We start from the raw sequence: 22,432 nt of genomic DNA, 5'->3' as shown, positions 1-22,432 counted from the left end.
CGACGCTCCGTGGGTGTGCAGGCAGCCCCTTCCCCGGCTTGTTTTAGGTGTAAAATTGTTCGGAAAATGGGGAAATTCGCTAGGCCGGTGAATCCCGGATCTTCCCTTTGGGCTGTTTTGTTACGTCCTTTCTTTTTTTTTAATTTGTGGAAAGGTCGGTTAAGCTAGAAAAAGGGAAAGCGAAGGGAAATTCGGCACCAAGGAGGGAGAAACGGTGGAGAAGGTTAAAAATAAACACATCCACACTTATTATCACACTTTTGGGGGGACTCACAGGCACATCTGCATGACCCAGCCCTGTGTTTCGGGGTCTCACTGCCCTAAAAATTCTCAGCCCTGATCTCCTGTGCCAATCCCGAGTGCAGAGCTTTTCATTTCACTAAGTGCCCCTGGGTCCTACGACCAGAAACTGTCCTGAATCACTTAAAATATCACTTTTTTTTTTTTTTAATTTTATGTGGTGGAAGAGGGAGAAAGGGGAAGAAACGCAGGGCACAACTTTGCATCGCGGTTTCGTAAACCCTTTTTTCCTCCCCGCCTTCTCTCCATGAAGGTATTTCTGTCGGCTGCAGGGTCGGGGTTAACAAAGAAAATTACTCAAATTTGTCTGCAGATACATTTTAAGATTGGCTTCTTTAACCTGTATTTCAGAAGGTGATTTTTCCACTGCGTCTAGCAAGGTTTGCTTTGTCTTTTTAAGACGTTAAAGAAAGCAAAGTTGGGTGTTGGTGAAGGCTTGGCCCTGCCTGTTGCTTTTCTCCTGGTGTTAGGAAATTGCTTAAAATGGGGAGCAGATTATATTTAAGGATAAAGTTTTGCCCAACCACACAATGTTTTTGGGAAGGTAGAGGTTTTCCTTGCAGGATGAATCAAATAATCAAATAATAATCAAATATTATCGACAAGGACATTGTGTTGCTACCTCTTCCTTGGTGAAAAAATACTACCTTTGCGCAGTGCTCTCAAAAAGGCCCTTAGTAATAAAAAACCCATAAACCCAAAATAATGCAAATGAAGAACAGCAGTTGCAAAAGTAGGCGACAGCTTTTAAGGTGCCAGAGAGGGAGCGTAAGGAATTTGGCGTCTCCAGCCCTGCGTTAAGCAGGGGCTTGCGGCGCAGGTCTCGCAGCCTGCCTTTTGGTGGCAAAAAGTGCTTTTTATCTGGGCTTTTTAAACAGCCCCGGGAAGTCGGGATGCACTGAGCCAGCCCAGAAAGCATTAGCAGTGGCTAACAAAGGTGGAAGGAGCCCTTTGGGAACCCTTTTCCATCACCAGGTCCTGACTGGAGTGCGGGATTCACGGTGTCGCATCGCTGAGAGCAGCGACTGGGGGGTTTATTAGCGCGGGTCTGATTACGCCTCTGCCCCGAACGTGGGAACAGCACTTGGGTTTAAATAAAAAAAAGTTGGGTTTTGGTAAAAAAACAAAAAACCAAAAAAACCTGCCTGAAAGCTGGTAAGTTTTAAAATCAGGATTAAAATGGATTTTTATTTTTTTGGAAGGCAGCTTGCCTGGCAAGTAGTTTAAGACCCAGACCTGCCCCTTTCCCTCTTCTCCCCGAGTCGGGACATGGCCGCTGCCGGGCTGCTCCCAGCCAGGACCCTTCTCGACGCCGGAGCGATGCTTTGCATGGACTGCCGGTGTCGGGAGAGGGTTGTATGAAACATATAAAGGCCGTCTGGGAATTTCTGAGTGGGGAGAAAGTGGGTCTTTTTTTATCTGCAACCGTGAAAAGCCCTGACGGGCTGAAAAATTGAAGATGCTGGAAGATGGAGTTGGGGGAAACACCGCCGTGGACTATACCCATCACGGACCCGCTTGAATAACACACCCGAGCCTGGCTCAGCATCCAAGCAGTCCCTGGGACAGTGGATCCCAAACTCCTTCCTTTGCCTTTCCTTAGAAATAAAGATATTTTTGTTCTCCACATGGTGAGGAATCTCAAGGTGGAAGCACAATCCTTTGGCAAAAATCAAGGGATTTTTGCAGCCCTGTCCTTTTCCCCCGGAGATTTGGCTTCCTGGGGAGCTAGCCTTTGGATAGTGCTAATTGTAGAGCAGCCCCGGGGTCATTAGAATATTAATTATTATCATTTTTTAACAGTGAGGATCAATTCTGTGCAGGTGTAGCTGGGTGTGCAGACACAGATACGCAGACGATGCAACAGGGCACGGCATTTTTTCCCCGCTGTGAAGCAATGCACTGGGGAAAGAAGTTTAGTGAAATTGTATACAAAGGTGACAGAAAAAGGAGGGGAAAAAGAAAAAATCTTGATTTCTACTGAAAGAAATGAAAACCTTATGGCTTTTTTCTAGTAAAAGGAATTTTGTCCTGGGTTAACACGTGGTACAAAGCACTGGGAAGGACGGGTGGGTAAATCGCAAGGGCCTGTTCGAAAAACTTTTCCCCGTGTGAGTTCAAAATGCCAGATTTGGGATTTTCGGTGTAGGTTTGGTGAATCTGATTATCCTGAAGGGCAGGATCAGACCCTGCAGCTGAGGCCGTGAACTTGCTCCAGGCATTGCCTGGGATGGGGTTACAGTGAATTCCCGACTTAATGAGGCATGAAAAGGACCCGCTGCAAAGGAGGCTTCTCTGCCAGTGCCATAAACCTCTTGAAATCCGTCCCAAAATTAGCAGCTTGCCCCTTCCCCCTTCCTCAGGCAGGGAGGAGCGAGGATTGAGACCAGCACGGGGTTCTGAGCACATCCATCCCGCTGCCGCTTGCTCCCTCCTGGGTGTTTCCCGGCTGGGGATGGAGGGCCAGATCCTGGCTTGCCATCCCCACCCTCAACAATTCTGCTTTTCGCAAAAAAAGCAGCGGGGTCTTTCTTAGGCTGTGGCATGGAGGAGGTTGATGTGGGTGGGAGTAAATCGGGGCGAGGGGCTGTGGCCATTTCTGGTGGGTGCTTTGCATTTTGTTGTGACTAAGTCGAAGTCAGGGTTCCCCGAACAGGCGCTCCTGGAAGGCAGCAGCAGCATCTGGGAAGATCAAAGCCTGGAGCAGACGTCGGGTTGGAAAACCCTTCTGTACTGCTGGGGGGAGAGAGATTGTGAACCAGATCTTACGCTTTCCCATAGGGATGCGAAGAGATTTGCCCCGTAGCATCCCTGGGGGTGGCATTCCCAGTGACTCATTGGCATTTGTCACAACCCCCTGCCCTACAAGCAGCCCCTGACCTTCCCCACTCACCTAAGCACAAGGTGTTTGCTCCCCATGGGGCAGCAGGAGAAGGGGGAAGCCCAGCATCAGTCCCATCCTTGTCCTTGGAGGGATGGGGTCGTAGGACAGAGGGATGGGACCTTAGGATAGAGGGATGGGGCCGTAGGATGGAGAAACAGGCCCTTAGGATGGAGGGATGGGGCCATAGGATGGAGGGAGGGTACCTTAGGATGGAGGGACAGGGCCTTAGGATGAGGGAAAGGGCCATAGGACGGAGGGAAGGGGCCATAGGAGTGTAGGGCATCTCTGCATTTTGCATGGGACCCGTTTTGCAAGCGGTTGCATTTCTCACCTCGGCCCCACCGGCGGGGAAGGTTGGCCCAGGGCTTTGTTCCATCCCCCCACCTCCACGGATTTTCAAGTCACCTTCTCCTCTCCTGCCTAATTTAATTGTCACCGGTCAGTCTGGGATTTGGGGTGAAACCATAAGGTACAAGATCGAGCTCAAACACACAACTGGTTTTCACCCCCCAAGTCTCCAGACAGTATATTTAAAATTATAAATAAAGCAAAAATAATAATGAAAATTTCCCTTATTAATAATACAGTTCCTTCACCAAAAACTACACTTTATTACCGAATACAAACACATTGCAGAGCAGCCATGGTGTAGTATATCAGACATTATAAATGCTCGTTAACTTTTGTAAACCAGTAAAACTTAATGCAGTGGATACTGGCCCGGAATCTAAGGCTTTATTAAGCCAGAATTAATTACTTTTCTCCTCTGCTCACACAGTCATGTACGTGTCTTTATCCCTGCAACAATAACAGCATTTTTTTTTTTTTTTAAAAGTCAGGCTGTTGATTTTTCTCTCCATATTTATTTCCATTAGTTTTAGGGGAAAGAGGCAAAATCCTTGGAAACAGATGAGGGTTTATCGGGAGTTTCCCAAAGGAAATGGGACCCAATCCTGCTGCCTCTGTGCTTTTCTGGTGAGGGAGAAACCTTGGCTCGGCAGGCAGCGTGGGGCTCCCCAAAGTTGGTTATCCCAAATGCAGCTAGGTATTTTGTCCAGGCAAACCATCTTGTTCCCCATGTCTGTAAAATTAAGGATGTCTCAAAAAAAAAAAAAAAAACCCCAAACCAGAAACAAAGCACCAGCCAGAAAATCAAATCCCAAACTGGGTGAAAAAGCAGAGAGATGAGCAACTTCTTGTGCCTGAAGGTCAGCATCCGGAGGGGTGGGATGTGTGCAGAAGCTGTTAGAATAAGGGTGGGAAAAAGTAATTTTAATGAAAATGCATTTAAAAACCCCTTCATAGTGTAGTTCTGAAACCGGCAGAGACCTTGTTTCTCATTGTAACAGGGCTCTGGGCTGAAATTTTTGCTCCTCGAGGCCCGTAGAGCTTTGTATATGTAGGAAAAAGGGTTGCAAAGATAATAAACCTCCTTTTTGGAGGTTTTGTTCCCCAAATTCCCTGCCCTGCACAGCAACCTGGTGTGTCCTTCCCTCCTTACAATTTCCTTCCTGGAAAAGAGGTGCAGAAATGGGATATTTGGGATCACGTCCCCTTGCTTGGGCGCAAGGCAGAGGAAAGTGGGGGGATGCAGCTGAACATTTCAGGCCCTTCGAGGCATTTGCAACCTTATTAAAAATGTCTTAACGAAGCGTCTGCCTTCCATCTGGGACTCGCCACTGCCTGTGAAACCAGGCAGGGATTTGCGTCGAGAGCTCAGATCGTGGGCTTGAAGCGTCCCGTTTTGCTCACGCTGGGAGGGCAGAGGCAGAAATGCAGATTTTTTTGGCTGGGACGGGTGTGTTACGGGACGTGTGATCCCCGAATAATGCCATTATGCTGCCAAAGGCCCCCCCAGTCATAATGGCAAGGTGAGGTCGTTATGTGTACTGCTTGACTTGGAGAGGGAATGTGTGTTATTTATGCCTAGAGGATTGCCGAAAAGGAGGTTGGAAATGCCAAATATTCACTTTGTTGATGGATCCCGAATTCTCGCTGCTGTCTGGCAGGAAGGTGTAAATACGCCTTTGGTGGGAGAGTGTGAAATGCTGCTTAAATAACCAAGGGAATACGTGAGAATGTGCTCTTACCTGCAAAATGAACCCAAATTGTAAAAGCAAATTTCATTATGAGGTTGGATTGAGTTTTTATTTTGAGGAGAAGAAAAAAACCTTGCGGGACCCCTTTTTGGGGCAAAACTCTTGCAGCTGGCTATGATAACGTCCAGCTTTACGGCAAAATATTAAAGTCTCTCTGGCCTTTCCCAGTCCTCTCCACATCATCGGTCACGGTGACCGGGTCCAAGCTGTAAATACAACTGTAATGACAAATTAAACCCAATTATCTGCCATGCCTGAGCAGTGAGGTCTTTATACACGGGTGCTTACACGTGCGTGACAGCGCTTGAAAATAATTCGATCACCCATGCGTGCCCAGCAGCTGGTAAAAGGGGTGTTAAAGGCTCTTTTGAAACCCTCCTCCCTGTGGTTCTGCCGCGACGAGCGATGCCAGTGTAAGGTCTCGTACGGCAGAAATAGGCATTTTTTTTTTTCCAGTTTCCTCGCATTTTTTCAGAAGGTGACTTGCTGCAGGGTATGCTTGAGCTTGCAGCATTCCCCGCGCCACTGCACCCTCTTTTAAACACGCGGGGGCACTGGGGGCTGATTGCTTTTTCAATATGATAAGCCGGAGCTGGATTTTCTCATCCCAAATAAAAAAAAAAGCACGGGCGGGCGGATGGGCACTGGATCTGGTAGGAAGATCTGGGCAGAGATTTTCGAAGCTGGATGTTGATCTGACCCCACCATCAGCGCTGAAACATTTCAGCTTTTGGGTTTTGGCAAGGTCTGGGTTTTAAAGCCAAATCTGTGGCAGCATCAATGGGAAGAGAAAACAGAGTTTCTTTTCTTTTCCAAGAAGTGCCCAGTGAGAATTTTATTCTGTTATTTGCTGGTACAGAGGTTTTTTTTGCCTAACTAGGTGGACACTTAAATGTAGGATGCACCCTTTGCCTTAGGGGTAGAGAGGGAGAAAAGTTGGGTCCATCCCATGTCTTTCTGCTGTTTTCTTTGTTTTTCTGAGGTCTGTCCTGATGTTTTGCCCAGGCAAGGTTTGCAGGATCAGGCTCTTCCCAGAAACCAGAATCAGTATGGGCTGCGGAAAATACTTCCCCCAAAACCACCAAAAAAACCCCTCACCTTGCCTGTGCAGAGCTGAAAAACCACCCCTCTTGTAAAGCAAAGGGAGGTTTGCCAAGAGCCGGTGCAGGATCAGGCCCACGCAAGAAGCTTCCACAGGGAACAAACGCAGCTCCCTGTGAACTATTTGGAGACCTCAAGGGTTTTATTTTTTTAGGCAGGTAACACTCGTCGCACAGGAAAACTCCCCAAAAGCCTGCAGGACCTTTCCTTTTCCTTTCCGAAAAGCGGCCGTTTGGTTTATATGTCGCATCATGAAGGGATTTGCGCGATATGTCGCATCATGAAGGGAGTTGCGCTCTTTAAAATTATTTTAGTGACTCGTAAAGCTGGTGAGTCCCTCGTCGGAGCCAGCTGGGCTCCAACAGCTCACACCAGCCTTGGGAAGGGGCTCGGAAACTTGTTTTACCTGCGAAATCCATGGAAAGTCAAGGAAAAGCAAGTTTTCCACTAGCAGCAGAGGTGGAGTGAGGGCAGGGGGCTGAGCGATGCAGCAGGGCTCATCTCCCGTCTCCGTCTGGGACTGGTACTGGATGCTTCTGACTCTGGGATAACAAAATCACTGCCTGGAAATGTTTCTTCCTAATCCCTGGGAATTAGGTCGGTGTCTGCTGGGGGAGCATTTCAGGAGAGGTCCCACGGTGGGATGCCGCTGCCTGCTCTTGTTCCTCTTCCCAGAGCTCGGCCTTTTCCTCCGGTCGGTGCTTCCAGCAGCTGTGCCGTGTGTTTACGGGGGTGCCTCTAGCCGTCAGGCTCCCCTTAAAGGTTAAAAACCAAGCCCAGCCGAAGAGGCTGGAGGCAGAGATGGGTTGAGGGGGGAGAAGGAGACCATGCCACTCCCTCGGAGCAAGATGTTGCCAATTCTTGTTTTTTTTTTCACGGCTCCTGCTTGGCACGGTGCTCTCTGTGTCTATAGTATTTAAGCAAGTTCCAGGTTGTCCTCTGGCCTTAAGGCCTGGGGAAGTGGGCTGCCTCCTTTGGCTCTGCAAACATCTCCAGACAGTTTTGGAGACGTCTCCCTCTTGTCTGCTTCTCATCTGCTTGCCTCCGGCTGTTGCCAGCCGTTGTGCCTGCGTGCACCTCGGTTTTCCTTCAAGCTCCAGCTTCCGGAGTCAAGTTATCATGTGTCAAGCTCTGGTTTTGCCGGAAGGGAAGGAGCAGGTTTTCTGGACAAGAGGAAAACTGGGAAAACTGGGAAACGCTGATTCCTACCTGCTAAAACTCTACAAGGGACAAAAAATACGTATTATTTAAACTCCTATGAATTTCCCAGGCCAGTTTTTGGTTTGCAAGGCAAGGAACCATCATTATTTAACATTCAGGGCTTTTGGAGTGGAGTTGTAAAAGATCAGTGAGGTTTTGAGCCCCAGACATCAGGACTCCTCCAAGTGACGTGTTTGGCCTCAGATGTCTGAGATTATTTTGGGGAGGGAGTGCTGGCCCCAGGGGCTGGCTGCTCCGGGGACTGGCTGCTGGGAAGGACGCTGAGTTGGGACATGCCTTGGTGATGTGGAGCACAAGAGTGGCAGCTGGCTTGGGAGGGATGTCTCCTCCTCACACTCGCCTGGGCTGGGAGGATGCCCTGGATCCTGGGTACGACCAAGGCTTTTCTCCAGGAGCTTCCCAGGTTTGGCCCTTCGGTGGGGCAGGTCATCAATGTTGTGATTCACCCTGACTCTCTCTGGATGTGAAGATCTGGCCTTGAGGGTTTTTCCAGATCCCAGCACAAGCAGGACAACAAATAGGAGTGGGGAAATCCCCCTTGTGCCCCCTTCCCTTTGACCCCAGCCAGGGAAGGGTCTCACTCCAGCAGAGTTTGCTGCCTGCCCCGCTGCCTCCCTTCCCCAACCATTTCTATTCCTACATCAACCTCCCAGTCAGACTCTGTCACCTCCCTTCACGCAAAATCAATAACAACGGGTGAGCAGGTTAATTATAATCACAGAATAAACGCCGCGGTCTCAAAGTTCACTCAACTTCAGCAGCGTTTCCAAACGAGCGGACAATGCCAAGAAACTTTCATTGATTCCTCCGGGGCAGGTGTGGGAGTTTGAACCTGTCCCCAAGCTGATCTCGATTCAAGACCTACTCAATTTTCCTCCTTATCTTGACTTTCGCCTATCTTATAATGCCTGTTATTTTAGATAAAAAGTCCAATCAATTGAGTTAGAAAAACTGCAAGTTATATGTTGTCCTGATAAGTTTGGTACCTGCCGTTTTATTGGCCTGGGCTGCAGTTTCTGTGCGAACTGACCTTTGCAGATGCTTTATCGGTGGCTGGCAGAATCGCTCCATCCTCCCGCCCCGCTCGGGGGCTGAGTTGACTTAACGTTCAGAATAACTAATAGAAGAGGAAAAGAGAAGGGCCAGGGGTTAGACAAACTGACTGTCCCCTAGAATGTGATGAACCGTAGTGAACACCTTTTTGTTTGTCCCTGGCTGACGTCCCGCAGGGAGGCCAGGAACTGGCCTAACTTATTTTGGTGTAACTCCTCTGAGTGGTATTTATCAGTGTAACACCTTCACACTGGAGTCAGAGTCTGTATCCAAATTAGTGAACTAAAGAAATCTGCAGCGGGGGGTTGGATATGCACGTGATAATCAACACTTGTAAGTACCGTCAAGCTCAGAGCTCAGACGTGTGTAGTAAGTATATACCCTACATTGTTTGTACATTCCTGTACATAGTATATATGTTTTATATAGATTGTGTATGTGTGTGGGTTACATATGTGTGTGTGCATGTTATATATGTGCATGTATATATAAATATGTATATTAATGGTACAGCTATGATCTATATAGCTACAGACTAATAATTCTTACAGCCAGAGCAGAAACTGTTGAGTAGAGATGAGTCCTACCTTGCTAAAATGTATTTAGAAAGGATATAGTATATGTATATATACATTAATATGTATGTGTACATATGTGTATGCATATATACAAACACGTATGTATAATACACACACACACACAATAATAATAATAATAATACTACAGTTAATCATATTCCTACAAGCAGGATTTTGCCCATTTGACTTGGATAAATGTCCTTCCCTCTGATCTGCACCAGTCTGGGGGAAAAAAAACCGGAACAACAACAACAACCAAAACCAAAGCAAACTTTGATTTTCTGGAGCTGCAGGATTGCAGAAATGCAGGTTGGAATATCTCTAGTCCAGCCTCCTGCTTGAAGCAGGACAACCACTAGCACTTGCTGAGGTCAGCTTGCCTGGTTAAGGCTTGGAAATGCCCAAGGATGGAAATTCCCCACCTCCCTGGGCACTCAATCCACCTCCTAATGAAAACACTTTTCCTAAGGCCCAGCCTGTGGTTCATGCTGTGTCCCCTTCTGCCTTCTCCCACTGTTGAGAAGAGTTTGGCTCTCTTGTCTGCATACATCGCCCATCTTCCCCCCTGAGGTAACGATCCCAAACAGCACCGGTTTCCCTGGGCCCAGAGCTGGGCCTGGCTTTGGTCCACCCGGGTGCTGGTAGTCACCTCTACGGACAGACAGATGCTACACTAGGATGTACAACCACAAACCTTTGGGTTCCCATGGTTTAAGGAGTTCAGCTCATAGAATCATAGAACCTTAGAATCATTTAGGCTGGAAAAGACCTTTAAAATCATGGAGTCCAACAGTTAACCCAACACTGCCAAGTCCACTGCTAAACCATGGCCCTAAGTGCCACATCATCAGGTGCTCTGTAGGAGCCCAGATGGGCCAAGGGCTTGTGAAGGCTGTGTCATGCTTGAGGATGAACGAGTGTCAGATGGGAACCCAACAGACCATGCTCCTTGGTCGGCAGCACGGCGTCTGGAAGGGTCTGAGCAGAGACCATCGCAGCCCGACCGAAGCAGGTGCAGCTCCTGGGAAGCAGCGGGGATGTGACCACTGTAGATTGGGGTCAGAGAGCCTCTGAATGTGGCCAAGCTCCACCAGACGGGCTTAGGGTCAGGGTTCACCAGTTACCCGGTAGACATAAGGCCAGTTCCCATGGCTCAGCCACGGAGCAGGAGCTTGGCATGCCTCCCCAGCACACCTGCTTGTGTCCCCTGTGGGTACATCAGACATGGCTGTGCATGTTGGAGGGGATCCACCGCCTGTGCCCAACTCTGAAACAGCTCCCCAGGTGGGATCATGGTACTGCAAATCCCAAGCTTTCCTGATCCTCTACATTTTTTTTCCCATTGTGGACTAGATGATCAGGGGGTGGGACTAGATGATCTTTAAAGGTCCTGGTACTGCAAATCCCAAGCTTTCCTGATCCTCTACACTTTTTTTCCCCATTGTGGACTAGATGATCGGGGGGTGGGACCAGATGATCTTTAAAGGTCCCTTCCAACCCAAACCATTCTGCGATTCTGTAATTCTGTGACCATTCCTTTGTGGTCATCAAAGGAGATACTCTTCTAGGGCATGTCCGTTTGGAGATGGGCCATATTTCAAGGAGGAAAATGCTGTGGCTGTTTTTTCTTTGTCAAAAGAAAGACCATTTACAGGTGCCTCCTGCCAAACAGACTCCAGGTTGTGGATGGCTCCATCTTGGCCATTCCCTGGGCTCTCCATGCTAATTCGAGATTCGTTAAAAATTACTTGGATGCTTGATAAGTAGTGGAATCTTCTGTTTTTCAGGAGAACTTCAGATATTTACAAGCGTTAAGAGTTGTAAGTAGGAGTAAGAAAGGGAGGGTCACCTTGGTGAGTGGGATCCATTCCCTGGGCTCTCCATGCTAATCTGAGATTTGTTAAAAAATACTTGGATGCTTGATAAGTAGAGGAATCTCCTGTTTTTCAGGGGAACTTCAGATATTTACAAACGTTAAGAATTGTAAGTAGGAGCAAGAAAGGGGGGGTCACCTTGGTGAGTGGGATTGGGCGTACATCCCAGCGAAAGAAAGCAGGCCTTGGAGTTCAGTCACACACAACTTGACAGGCAGCAAAAGTTGCTGTAGGACACCAGGCTGCTATCAAGGGGTGGCCAGCGAGCGCTCTGACCAAAAGCATCCCATAATCCTTGGGGATGTTTGCACACCTGTCTCCTGTATAGCAGACTCTGTGCGACATGGTACTTCAGTGTGTGGGTCGACAGTCTCTCCACTCAGATCTGGTACAACCATTGGGCTTGATGTTTTGGGGTCTGGTGGTTCTGGTGTGCTGGAGAGCTGTCAGTGTTTTTCCAAGCATCCAGCTTGGCCAGTCCTGCAGCACCATCCCCTGCCCCTCCCCAAAACAGGCAGTTTGTATCTGCTTTAGAGGAATACAGCCCATTTCCACCTACCCTTCTTCCATCCACTCCTTGTCGCCACATCTATGACTGTGTCCTTTGAAAGCTGTCCTGTTGCCCCCCTCCAGTGAGTCAGGGAAGACCCTTTTCTCCTCCTTATGGGGGAAGAAGAATATCGTAAGGAGATGAAAAGCCTTGCTCAAGGGAAGCCTACTGCAGAGCCAAAACTGAACTCAAATCCAGGCCTGGGATTTGACCAACTTTCCCGTTGCGTCCCTCTTGCACATGATCTCAGCTGGTCCCTTGGCTGCTTCCACCTCCACCGTCCTTCAAACTGGGAAAAACATATCCACAAAGAAAGGAGTATTCTTGGCTGTTGGCAGTGGCGTGTGCCATAGACCTTGGCTTGCCGCAGGCAGAGGAGGGAGCTTTGCAGGGGAGGGACGTGGTGTTCCCTTTGCCTTGACGTGAAACATTTGGCCTGGGAAGGGTTGCACAGCACGAGTCTTGCTGTCGAGTTTCACGAAGCAAGGAAAAAGCAGATTTCTGTGCCTTTTCAAAAGCAGCACGTGGCTCAGACTGTAGGTTGAATGCTTCCTAAGCAATCAGTAGGGTCTTTAGGTTTGCAGGGGGAAAGCTGATTGGTTTGGGCAGCCAACTGAGTAACCAACCATTTTCTCCACTGTAGACGTGTCATCTAAACTCCAAAGCATTCTGGGAAGTCAAGTCATTTCTGTGAAGCTTCACAATGATGCATTTTTCTTGAAACTGTGTTTCTGGTTAACAGTGAGGAATTGACTCCCTTCTCCATTTCCTGCAGATCAGCAATCACACAGGGGATGTTCTCCCTTAGTCCAGATGAGCATAGAGTAGGGAGCCACATTCTCACCATCAACCAACCCAGAGATGGGCACTACTCAAACAGGCGCTGTCCTGCTCTCCTCACGTTCCTAAGTCCCATAAATCTCTGGAACAGTGAGGGCCGGGATGAATTTCACCCAAATTCTATCAGAGGAGAAACTGGCAAAGAAGAGGGAGGGGGAAAAAAAGTCAATGAGAAGAACCTGTTTCTGCAGAAGCGTCCCCAGCTCCGGTAGCCAAAGGGCAAGATAATGCACATGGGCTTTCTGATCCCAGCCCACGTGTCAAGGTGGTGATGTCCCTCACCGTCAAGAAAGGAAAGGCTCACTGGCAGCTTTGTCTACGCTGCAGATCTCTCCCAGCCATAAACTGGAGCTCTTTTATTTACAATTGTTTCCTGCCCCTTCTACTTTTGTCTCTCCATGTTTTTTGACGCTGTCTTCCTTTCCACTTCAGCCCAGCTCTGCCACGGTACTGGAACAACTGGCACTTGTAACTGCTGTGAGGTGACCAGAAACCTTTCGGTGGGTTTTTCCCCTTGAAACTTCAGCTTCTAGAGTCACAAAGTTCATGGGAGCATCTCAACCCATTCCAAAGATATAGAAAATGTGACTTTCAGCTCCACGAGCTGCAGGAAGATGCTTATTAAAAGGACCCCTCAAGGTTTGAACTGTAGGAAGGGTTTCCACACTGTCACTTTTTAATGGAAATAATCTTGGGATTTGGGAACAAACCACCCTGAGAAGCTGGGAAAGGCAAATCCTGTTTCCCTGTGCCACGCTGTCATGGCTGTCCCTCAAAGCAGATGTCTTGGGTGGCATCCCAGCGTGTCCATGTGGCCGAGGGGCCAATGTCCTTTGCCTCAGCTGCCCTGAGGGTCCATTTGGGATTCGTGTATACACAGGATCATGGCTCTCACCTCTTATCATAACAAATTGTTTTAGGAAACTGCTTCTCTGCAGGGAAAACTGCTCTCAGCGTCTGTTTAGAGACTGTAAGTGCCTGGCTGTGCTTGAGGGACAGCTTCTCCTTTGCTGAGTTGCTTCATTGGGTTGAGAAGACACTTCTGCAAGGGGGAATGTTGATATTAGATGTCCCTCCAGCTGTAAACAAAACTCCAGTGCTATATTAATGGAAGTCTCTTTCCATTCCTCTTTACCCCAAGGGGGTGAAGGCAGGAGGGAGCTGCAGGGCAGAAGGTGGTAGACAACCTCGTTGTTGTTTCTCATGCATCAGAGTCTGACCCAAAACAGCATAGGGAGGGCTCTTTGTCCCTCCCTACTCATAAACTGGTTGCTGGCGCTGAACTGAAGGATTCAAAATCTCTCTATCGGAGGTGCTTTTACTGTTACTGCTCTTTTGTGTCCTGATCTGTCAGGTTTATGTGTTCAGGATGACCTCTCCAAAGTTAACAGGTTTAGGGTTGTTAAAGAGGAGCCCAAACAAACCCAGAAGGTCTGGACCTAGGAATGGACATACCACCAAGCTGGCAGAGCTGGGGTTTGCAGAGGTGATGGAAAGACCCAGAGAAGGCAGTTCAAGCCACACTTCAGACATAAGTCTTGGGCAACCTCCCTCTGATCCCCAGCTGACTTGGTTGCAAGAGGGAATCTGATTCTTGTGGTTGGGAAGGCAAAAGACTTTGGGTGGGCCGTGTCCTTGGTTAGAGGTGACATCATGTCCAAGCCATGCTGGAAAAAGTGCCCGTAGGTGTGGGCTGGCTGGCGGTGCTCAGATCTGCTTTCTTGTCAAACCCTGCATTGTCCATACCAGTTGATCTTTGCAGACCCGGGGGTGGGTGTGAAGGACCACTCCCAATGACTAAGAGCCATGAGGGGCCATATCCAAGAATGCTTTTTCCCAACCAGACCCTAGCACCCCATTTAGGAGTTACTCCTGGCTCCCTGGGGATTGAATGTCCCATTGTGGAAAGAATTTCTGACATTAGCATGCTCAAGGCCTCACCCAAGATTAGGAGACTGTTGTGCAACAAACAAGTGACATTTCCTGACCTGGGGACCTTTCAGACCTCATCAAGAGTAGGTGTGAGGGGAAAAAGATCTCCTTTTACACAGCAAGCAGACAGGGACAGGAGACAGGGACAGAGACAGGACCCAATCCATCCTCTCCAAAGGCCGGGTCACTCAGTGAGACTTCATGATCTGCTCTCATGTGAGAAGCTCCTTCATGGACTAAAGGTAGGGTCTTTCGAAGAATTAAGTAGAAGGCCATTATCATTAGTCAACACCAGGGACCCAACCCATAAAAAGGACTGAATGCTCCCAGCACTGATATTATCCAAGATAAGGGCTAGACAAAGGCACTTGGGGCTGTAGAACCCATGGTCTGTGTTCTTCCCAGCCTAACCAGTAAATGTTATCCTCTCCTCAGCCCTGTCCCAGTGCTGCCCGTACCTGTCTTGGGGAGAGGGAGTAAATCTCTCCAGCAGAAAGGCTATTACAGAGGTCACCAGACGGACCCATAAATCTCCATTATCAGGCAGCAGCTCCTGTGCCACGGAACGGAAATTATTGCCCTGAGTGCGACTGGGGGAGCCTTTCCTTCCCCCCTCATTGTTCAGGGCCCTCTGGGAGCTGCTCGGGCAATTTGCTGCCTGAATAAACGTTTCCTTTCCCGGCTGCTAAGTACAAGGAATAAGTGTCAGGGGATCTCATAATGCCAGGATTTAAAGCTCCAGCCCCGAGATGGAAGCCAAGAAAAGACTTTGCTGCTTTTTTTTCCCGGGAAGCCTCCAGTCTGCCGCACCTTAATCCCTGTTATTAATACCAGTGGCAAATTAAACAATCAGTGCACTTGACCTCCATGCGCAATATAGCTGAGCCTGCCAGTGGATCACAGTTCCTGTGGGCTCTGAGCCCTGGGAACATTTGGGTTTCCTAGGTCTTGGACATCCACCCACGTCAAACTGCAGGGGCTGCAGCTCTTCAGGTGACACTTGCTCATTATTTTGTAGACACTCATGTTTTCAAGAGCAGTTGGGTTGTCTTGGCTGTGTGGTCAGAAGGTTGGCTCAGAAAGCTCCCCTTGGTGACTTCACCCCTGAGTTTAGTGATGCTGTGAAATTATAGCACCTCATTCAGAAAGAAATCCAGTCCTTTGCCTTCCACTTCTCCATTGGTGCCAAAATGCCCTTCTTTCATTAATGGGCATGCAATAAGCCTACGTCGTCTTCCCTGAGACAGCAGTGTCCAAGCCACATCCTTTGCCATCTTCAAGCACACATTGAGGCAGGAGAGGATATTTCTCCTCCAGGTGAAATGTCTCAAGTTCAAGGAGCTGCCTCTGCTCTGACAGGGCTCCAGAAACAGTTTTAATGAGGTTGCACTCTCTAGATGTCATCTTCTGACTCAGCACTGGGTGGTGCACGCAGGGGACGCACCCATCTGATATCGCCCCACGAGGGCTGTGATTAGGGAGAGCCACCCATTGCGTGGAGCCTCCATGTGCCCTGGGAACAAAGTCTGTTTTGTCCCCGTATCGAGCACCAGTAATTCCTGTTTATTAATGTTCACAAGGATCACCTTTGTCTGCAGTTGAGAGGGGAAAATCACACAAATGCTATTACTACAGAAGCAGAAGAGGACTTTTGGAAACTTAAACCAGTTAAAGTCCCCCAGGAGAGAAGATCCAGTCCAAATCCCACAGAAACGGAAAAAAATAACCCAAACCCACCAAACAAGTAGTGAAGACTATAGCTCAAATACGGATGAAAAAGGAGAGCAGGTCTCAAGACGGCTTTGCGCTGGTGTTTTGAAACCAACAGTGAGAATGAAGTGGGCAGTGGAGCTGAGTGTCACACAAACCCCTAGCAAATAACGCTCAATATTCAGTCGTAAATTTTATTATTGTCAGAAAATAAGAGACTAACACTTTGCCTGGTTTCAACTCCTCACCCTCCGTTTTCTTCTAAAATGAGAAGTGTACTCATACTGGACATTTCTTATCATACCCATTTTGAGGGACTTTCTTACTCAAGAGCTAGTCCAACTCTTAACATTTCTGAGGGACTGTTAGGAATTTTCTCCTTTTTCTTTGATTAAAAACTTTCACATTGTGGTTTCCTGGTGGGAAAATCTCCAGGAGAGATGATATTTTGTAATTAGTCACAGACACAACTCAAATCGGTCAAGAGTTTTAACTATTACCTTTGGATTACCTCTGGATTAGCTCTACTCTGCTAAATTCTCCATGGACTATGTCAACAACTTTGTATTGAATTATTTTCAAAGAAGAATGGATTTTCTCACAGGACAAAAGTTACTGTGAAAATAATTTGGCTTTTTCTTTGGAAAATTATAATCAAAAACCTCAACAACTTCTGAGGTGAAAAAAAATAGTGAAATGTTCTCCTTTCTTGAGATTTTTCAAGGAAATGAGTTCTTTCCTGACCAGCTGTTCCAATCCCTTCTCTTTTCAAAGGAATTTTATTTGATCTAGATTTTGGCTGTGACTCAGTTGTGATTTTAAAGGGGAAAGTGAGGCATTATGATTGTGGTATCACTGAATCTCTGTGTACAAAAATCACCTGAAGGGATTCCCATCATTCCTAAACCACCAGAATAGCTCAAAGGCAATGAGATTTTCCTAAACTGCTGCGAAGATGCTCGATTCTTTCCTTTCTGGCTCCAGAGCCTCTTGGGTACACTTATTTACTGTTTTCTATCATTTCCCCATGGGCACACAGTATGATCTCTTGCCATTTTAACCTGGTTTTCTAGGGAGAATTAGGCTCACGTGAATCTTTATCTCTGTGTCTCTGTTTATTGGAACCACTTTAGCAATTTTTTAATCCTTTGGCTGTTCCGTGGTTATGTAGTTTCCTACAGATTTTCAAAAAATCATCTGGAGAAAAGAGAAAATAAGGCTGATGTTAGAACATAACCCTCATTAGGTATCAGAAAATCCACATGGACTTGAGACACAGATCAGCAAGAAGCCACATTTTGACAGTTTGCTGTTTGGGGAACTGTTATCTTCCAGCGTAAAGCTGAGATATTTGTATAATAAGCAGGTGGACAAGCACAAAATATAGCAAGATGCACAAAAACATTATTGATGTTATGCTGGTCTGCGATGGCTGAACGTCCTGATGCAAATCTCTTCCCATCCTCCAAACATCTCCTGTGTGCTGCAGTTTGTTGGGAATCTTTCCAGCAGCCTAGTTTATTCCCAGCCTATGCTAAGCAATGGAGCCCCTTGCTGTCATCTGTCACCTTCTTCTTCTCCCCAATTATTTTACCATCTACTATTGCCTTTCTGGTGCCCACAACAGAAGGTGTCCATGTGGAAGGAATGGGTTTGTAACAAAACAAATACATGCCCAAGCTGAACTCGATAGCTGATACTCTCCATGTGGGATCACCATCAGGAACATACATTTTCAAGGTCCATGGCAGCTGGTTGAAGCTATATGTACACCTCAGCTTGGCCTATAGCTGATGCTTATGTTTTATTAGGGGAAGTTCGTGGCTTCCCGAGGTCATTGTATCCAAGGGTCAGCAGTCTTTCCAATTGATGATGCAGTCAAGGTGCATTGTGCTGACCTCTGCACCGCCCTGCAGATGATATGGATCTGCCAAGCCAAAGGGATTGGACTGGCCCAGCCCAGAGAGGTTGTCCTCACGTCACAGCTGCAGCCGGGCACCGGTGGAGGGTGAACTGTGAACGTGGTGGGTGAATGCACCAAGCCCTGGAGATTGACATCAATCCTGGTAGAGATCTGTGGCAAATCTGAGTCTCTGAATGCCCGGTGGTGTCTGACAGCCCCAGCTGGGGTTGCACACGTGGAATCCTGTAGCTCAGGAGATGCTTCTCCCGCAGAGAATAGGGTGAAGGCAGGTGAATGTCTCTCCCCCATGGCAATCTGCAGCCATTCCCCTCTGCAGAGGGGCTGAGGGAGCTGGCATGGGATGGGTGGGGAGCCGGGTGCACAGGCATAGTTTTCCCTGCCCACATGTGCTTGAGCCATGTCAGGAGATACTCAGGCAGCTGTCTGATCTCTGGGCAGTTCTGCTTCGCGGGTCTAGGCTTGCATTTGCTCATGGTCGCAGGCAATTTGTCTTGATTTTAAACACAGCCATTTGCCTGCCCCAATCTGCTTGCCCTGGCTATGTCCAATCTTGAAAACTGGATAATGTCAAAGCAGAAGGGAAGGTTTCTATTTCTGTCTCTTTATATCTGTGTCCCAGCACATGCTGCTGCCACAGAAGTCCTGCAGCCAACACTGTATGGCAGGGAAAGGAGTTCCTCTTCCCAGTAATCCCAGGGGGTTCCTTGAGACAGGAAAAGCTCTTTCTTATACCCTATAAAATCAGAATGGTTGTGATTTCTTGAAACATAACTTCTGGACTCAAATATTGAGAATCAGAAATTAAATGTGCGGCTGCCTAATTAACCAAGCCTTTCCCCTTCTCTCTCATCATGGCAGCAGAATTTTTTGATGATTATTCAGAGGGGCGAGAATGTGTCAACTGTGGGGCCATGTCCACCCCGCTCTGGAGGAGAGATGGCACGGGGCACTACCTCTGCAACGCCTGCGGGCTCTACCACAAGATGAACGGCATCAACCGGCCCTTGTTCAAACCTCAGAGGAGGCTGGTAAGTCAAGCTCACAACACGCACGTGGGGCAAGGCTGTGTGTGAGGAGGAGGCAGAAAGACCTCGGCTAGGTGGAGATGCCAGGGGTGTTTCAACTCCTTGGGTTCCCATTTGCCCAACCTAGCTGGTTTTGGTCCAAATTTCCAAAATAAGCCACATTGGTGCACTCCAAGACCTTGTACCCTCCAGACCAGTTCTGCACACAGGCCAGGCAGTGGAAGGGGCTGTAGGACACAGGGGCAGTACTGTGGTGTCAATTTAGCAAAAGTATCTTTGCTTTAGTATCCCTGTAGGCATATTAGGATGAATGGAAACCCCTTCCAGCTCCACCACACCACCAGTACATCTTCTCTTACCCTCACGGTCATTATTCCACGGTCCCTGCTGGGTGACCCCTCTCACTTCACGGTGACTGGCCATCATTTCTGGATACCCTGCTCCCTGCTCCTTTGGACGAGCTGAAGCAGAGATTGTGGGGCAGGTCAGGGCAACCCAAAGCCGGTGAGGCATGCATGGGTAACCCGGGGGATGGGAACATCTCGGTGTTGATATCTTGCCTGTGCCTGCCTGTTTTGGTGAGGAGTTTTGGGAAAGTCTCCAGTCTGTGCCCCAGGGACATGGGTCCATCATGACCCCTGGCAAAAAGAAGCCCACAAGCCATCCCTAAGGAACGTACTTCCCCATTCCTTGTTTTCCATGAGGCTCCATCCTAAACCTGCCCTGCCCTTTCCATCTCCCAGACCTGTGTGTGTTCAAACCCAGCCATCCCCTGCAAGTGTCAAAAGTGACACGGGCAGCTTGAGCGCTGCCCCCAGCCACAGCCACCCAGCGCCCTCTTGTGAAAATCCTTCCTAGGCACTGCACGGACCGAGCCAGGCACCCAGGCACCCATCCCTGCACCCTGGCACCCAAGACCTTGCCCCCTTTCATTTACTGGTCTACCTGTTACCCCTGGGACTTCCAGTACCTGCAGGGGCCGACAAGAAAGCTGGATTCAGACTTTTTACAAGGGCCTGTAGTGACAGGACAAGGGGTAACGGGTTTAAACGGAAAGAGGGAGATTGAGATTAGATGTCAGGAAGAAATTCTTCCCAGAGAGGGTGGGGAGGCACTGGCACAGGTTGCCTAGAGAAGCTGTGGATGCCCCATCCCTGGAAGTGTCCAAGGCCAGGCTGGATGAGGCTTGGAGCAACCTGGTCTAGTGGAAGGTGTCCCTGCCCATGGCAAGGGGGTTGGAACTAGATGGTCTCTAAGGTTCCTTCCAACCCAAACCATTCTGTGATTCTATGATCTGTGTAGTCAGGAATGGTCCGTTGGGTGCCAGGCTTGGTCCTTCACAGCAAGCAGCAATGCATGCAGTTATCTCTGCACAGCCTTGGGGCTTGGAAAACAACATGAGAAATACAAATGCATGAGCTGTGCAGATCTGTATGTGCATTCTTGCCCCTTGGCTGGGCCGCTGGCAATCTGAAGGACTTGCAAAAATGACCCAATGCCTGCTTTTTCTGCTGAAGAGAGCTTCCATGAAGAAAAGGAGGATATGTCTAGGAATGCAACGTAGGAGTGTGGTTAAAGCAATGACAATTGGTCTACCTGAATAAATATATTCGCTATAAGTATTTGGGTTTAATCTGCCACTGTGCAACCCCTTTATTTTTGGAGTCTGAGGTATGCCAGAGAGCCCTGCAAAGAGAGAACTTTGCTGCAAGCTCTCTTTTAAGCTCTCAGTCCACTTACAAAGGCTGATGATTGAAGCTAATACATGGTGAGGTTACAATAAAAGTGTCCGGTTTCCCTGCACCAAAGGGGCTTCCAGTTTTGGAAGTCTTAAGAAGTACTTGAATCTCCATTTTTATTGTCCTGCTGCCGTAGATTGACTGAGCCTGTTGGATTAGGAGGGAACAGACACAGAGAGAAAGCTGTGGCAAAAATGACAAGGGAAATGGCAGCAGCCAGGCCCCTGTTCCCCGGGGTCTGTCCCCTCCCATGCACAGCAGCTGACTATGCTGTTCAGGTCTGCAGAGATGATGGGTAGATGTCCCAGTGCACCAGATCTCCTCCCTGTAGGCTCCTCTTCAGGCACTGCAAGAACAGGCATCTTCACGCAGCTCTAGCACTTCTGTTCAGTCCCAGGTTATCAGCAAGCAAAGAGGGACATTAACCCCTGCCTGTTCAGGCTTTATCCTCAGCCTCTTCAGAGCTGTGCTTTGAAGGATGCTGGGGAGAGCCAGGCAGGCATGGAGGATGTGGCTTTTTCTTCCCTTGCCTCCCACTCTGCTTCCAATCTCAAAACTGGTATTTTGTACGGTTTTAAGCTCCTTGTCTTCCTCCTGTGGCCTTTGGAGCCTGGTTAAACCAGCTCACCCAGAAAGAGTACTTCAAAAGGCCTGCTCCCTAAACTGCCTCATTAGTGGGAACTCCTATTAATTATCCCTCTTTATCTTTAGGAAGACGATGCTGCTGGAAGCACTCTTTTTCTTATCTCCCCCTCAAGCCACACGAACAACATCAGGCCAACCCAGCAAGGAGTATGTAACATTCATGGCATTGATAATGTCTTCTTGGGATATGCCATGATGCTTGGAAGGTGAAGGGCTTGGGAGCCTGAAAGGGCAGGACGGTCTGAGATCCAGACACCTTAGTGTGGATGTGTGCATGTGAAGTGGGTCCCGAAGCGGCTGCTAGACCCACTGATATCTGGGGTGACGTTCAGGTGATGTCTCTGGCACCATCTGAGATGCCGCAGGACAGCTGAGGTGCCCGTGCAGCACTGGCAGGCAGGAGGCAGTGGAAAGGCAGTGGAGCAGAAGCTAAAAGGCAAGAGGGGAAGAGAAAGGGAGTTGTGTTTTCTGCTGCACTGAGAGAAGAGAAGAAGGCAGCAGAATGAGAAGGGAGGCAAGAGGAGAGGAAAACCTGAGGCGTGCTGGAGCGAGCTTGTTGGGATCTGAGATGCTGCCGGTAGTTGCAGTGGAGGGCTGATGTGTTGTCTTCCTCTGCATTCCCTCGCAGTCGGCTTCCCGCCGCGTCGGCCTCTCTTGTGCCAACTGCCACACCACGACAACCACACTCTGGCGCAGAAACGCCGAGGGGGAGCCCGTCTGTAATGCCTGCGGCCTCTACATGAAGCTCCATGGGGTAAGGCCTTCACTGATCTTTACTCTCTCCCCAGCACCGAGCTGGGAATTGGCTTCGTTGTACAACTCTGTGCTCTCCCGGAGCCATTTTTCCTGCTGTCCATATGGGCCCCTCCACACTACACCAGGTGTGTGCTGGGAAGGGGTGATGGATGCTGGGCGTTTCTCACATACTGGTTTGCTACTTGCACCCTCAGCAAGTTT

The 22,432-nt window shown here is 48.6% G+C and overlaps 1 protein-coding gene across 1 annotated transcript in view; it reads left to right on the top strand.

Moving 5' to 3' along the window:
• LOC104512033 (transcription factor GATA-4) overlaps nt 1-22,234 on the top strand; it is a gene marked incomplete at both ends in the record, with an annotated part of 23,072 nt that extends 838 nt beyond the window's left edge. The window contains 2 exons of the mRNA XM_010154858.1: nt 18,925-19,094; nt 22,104-22,234. Of these exons, the coding sequence (XP_010153160.1) occupies nt 18,925-19,094; nt 22,104-22,234 (301 nt within the window). The remainder of the gene's footprint in view (nt 1-18,924; nt 19,095-22,103) is intronic.
• Between the last annotated feature and the right edge of the window lie 198 nt (nt 22,235-22,432).

Source organism: Eurypyga helias, unplaced genomic scaffold, assembly GCF_000690775.1.
Source record: "Eurypyga helias isolate BGI_N326 unplaced genomic scaffold, ASM69077v1 scaffold17557, whole genome shotgun sequence".
Classification (NCBI taxonomy): Eukaryota; Metazoa; Chordata; class Aves; order Eurypygiformes; family Eurypygidae; genus Eurypyga; species Eurypyga helias.
This window is presented reverse-complemented; position numbering and strand designations above follow the sequence as displayed.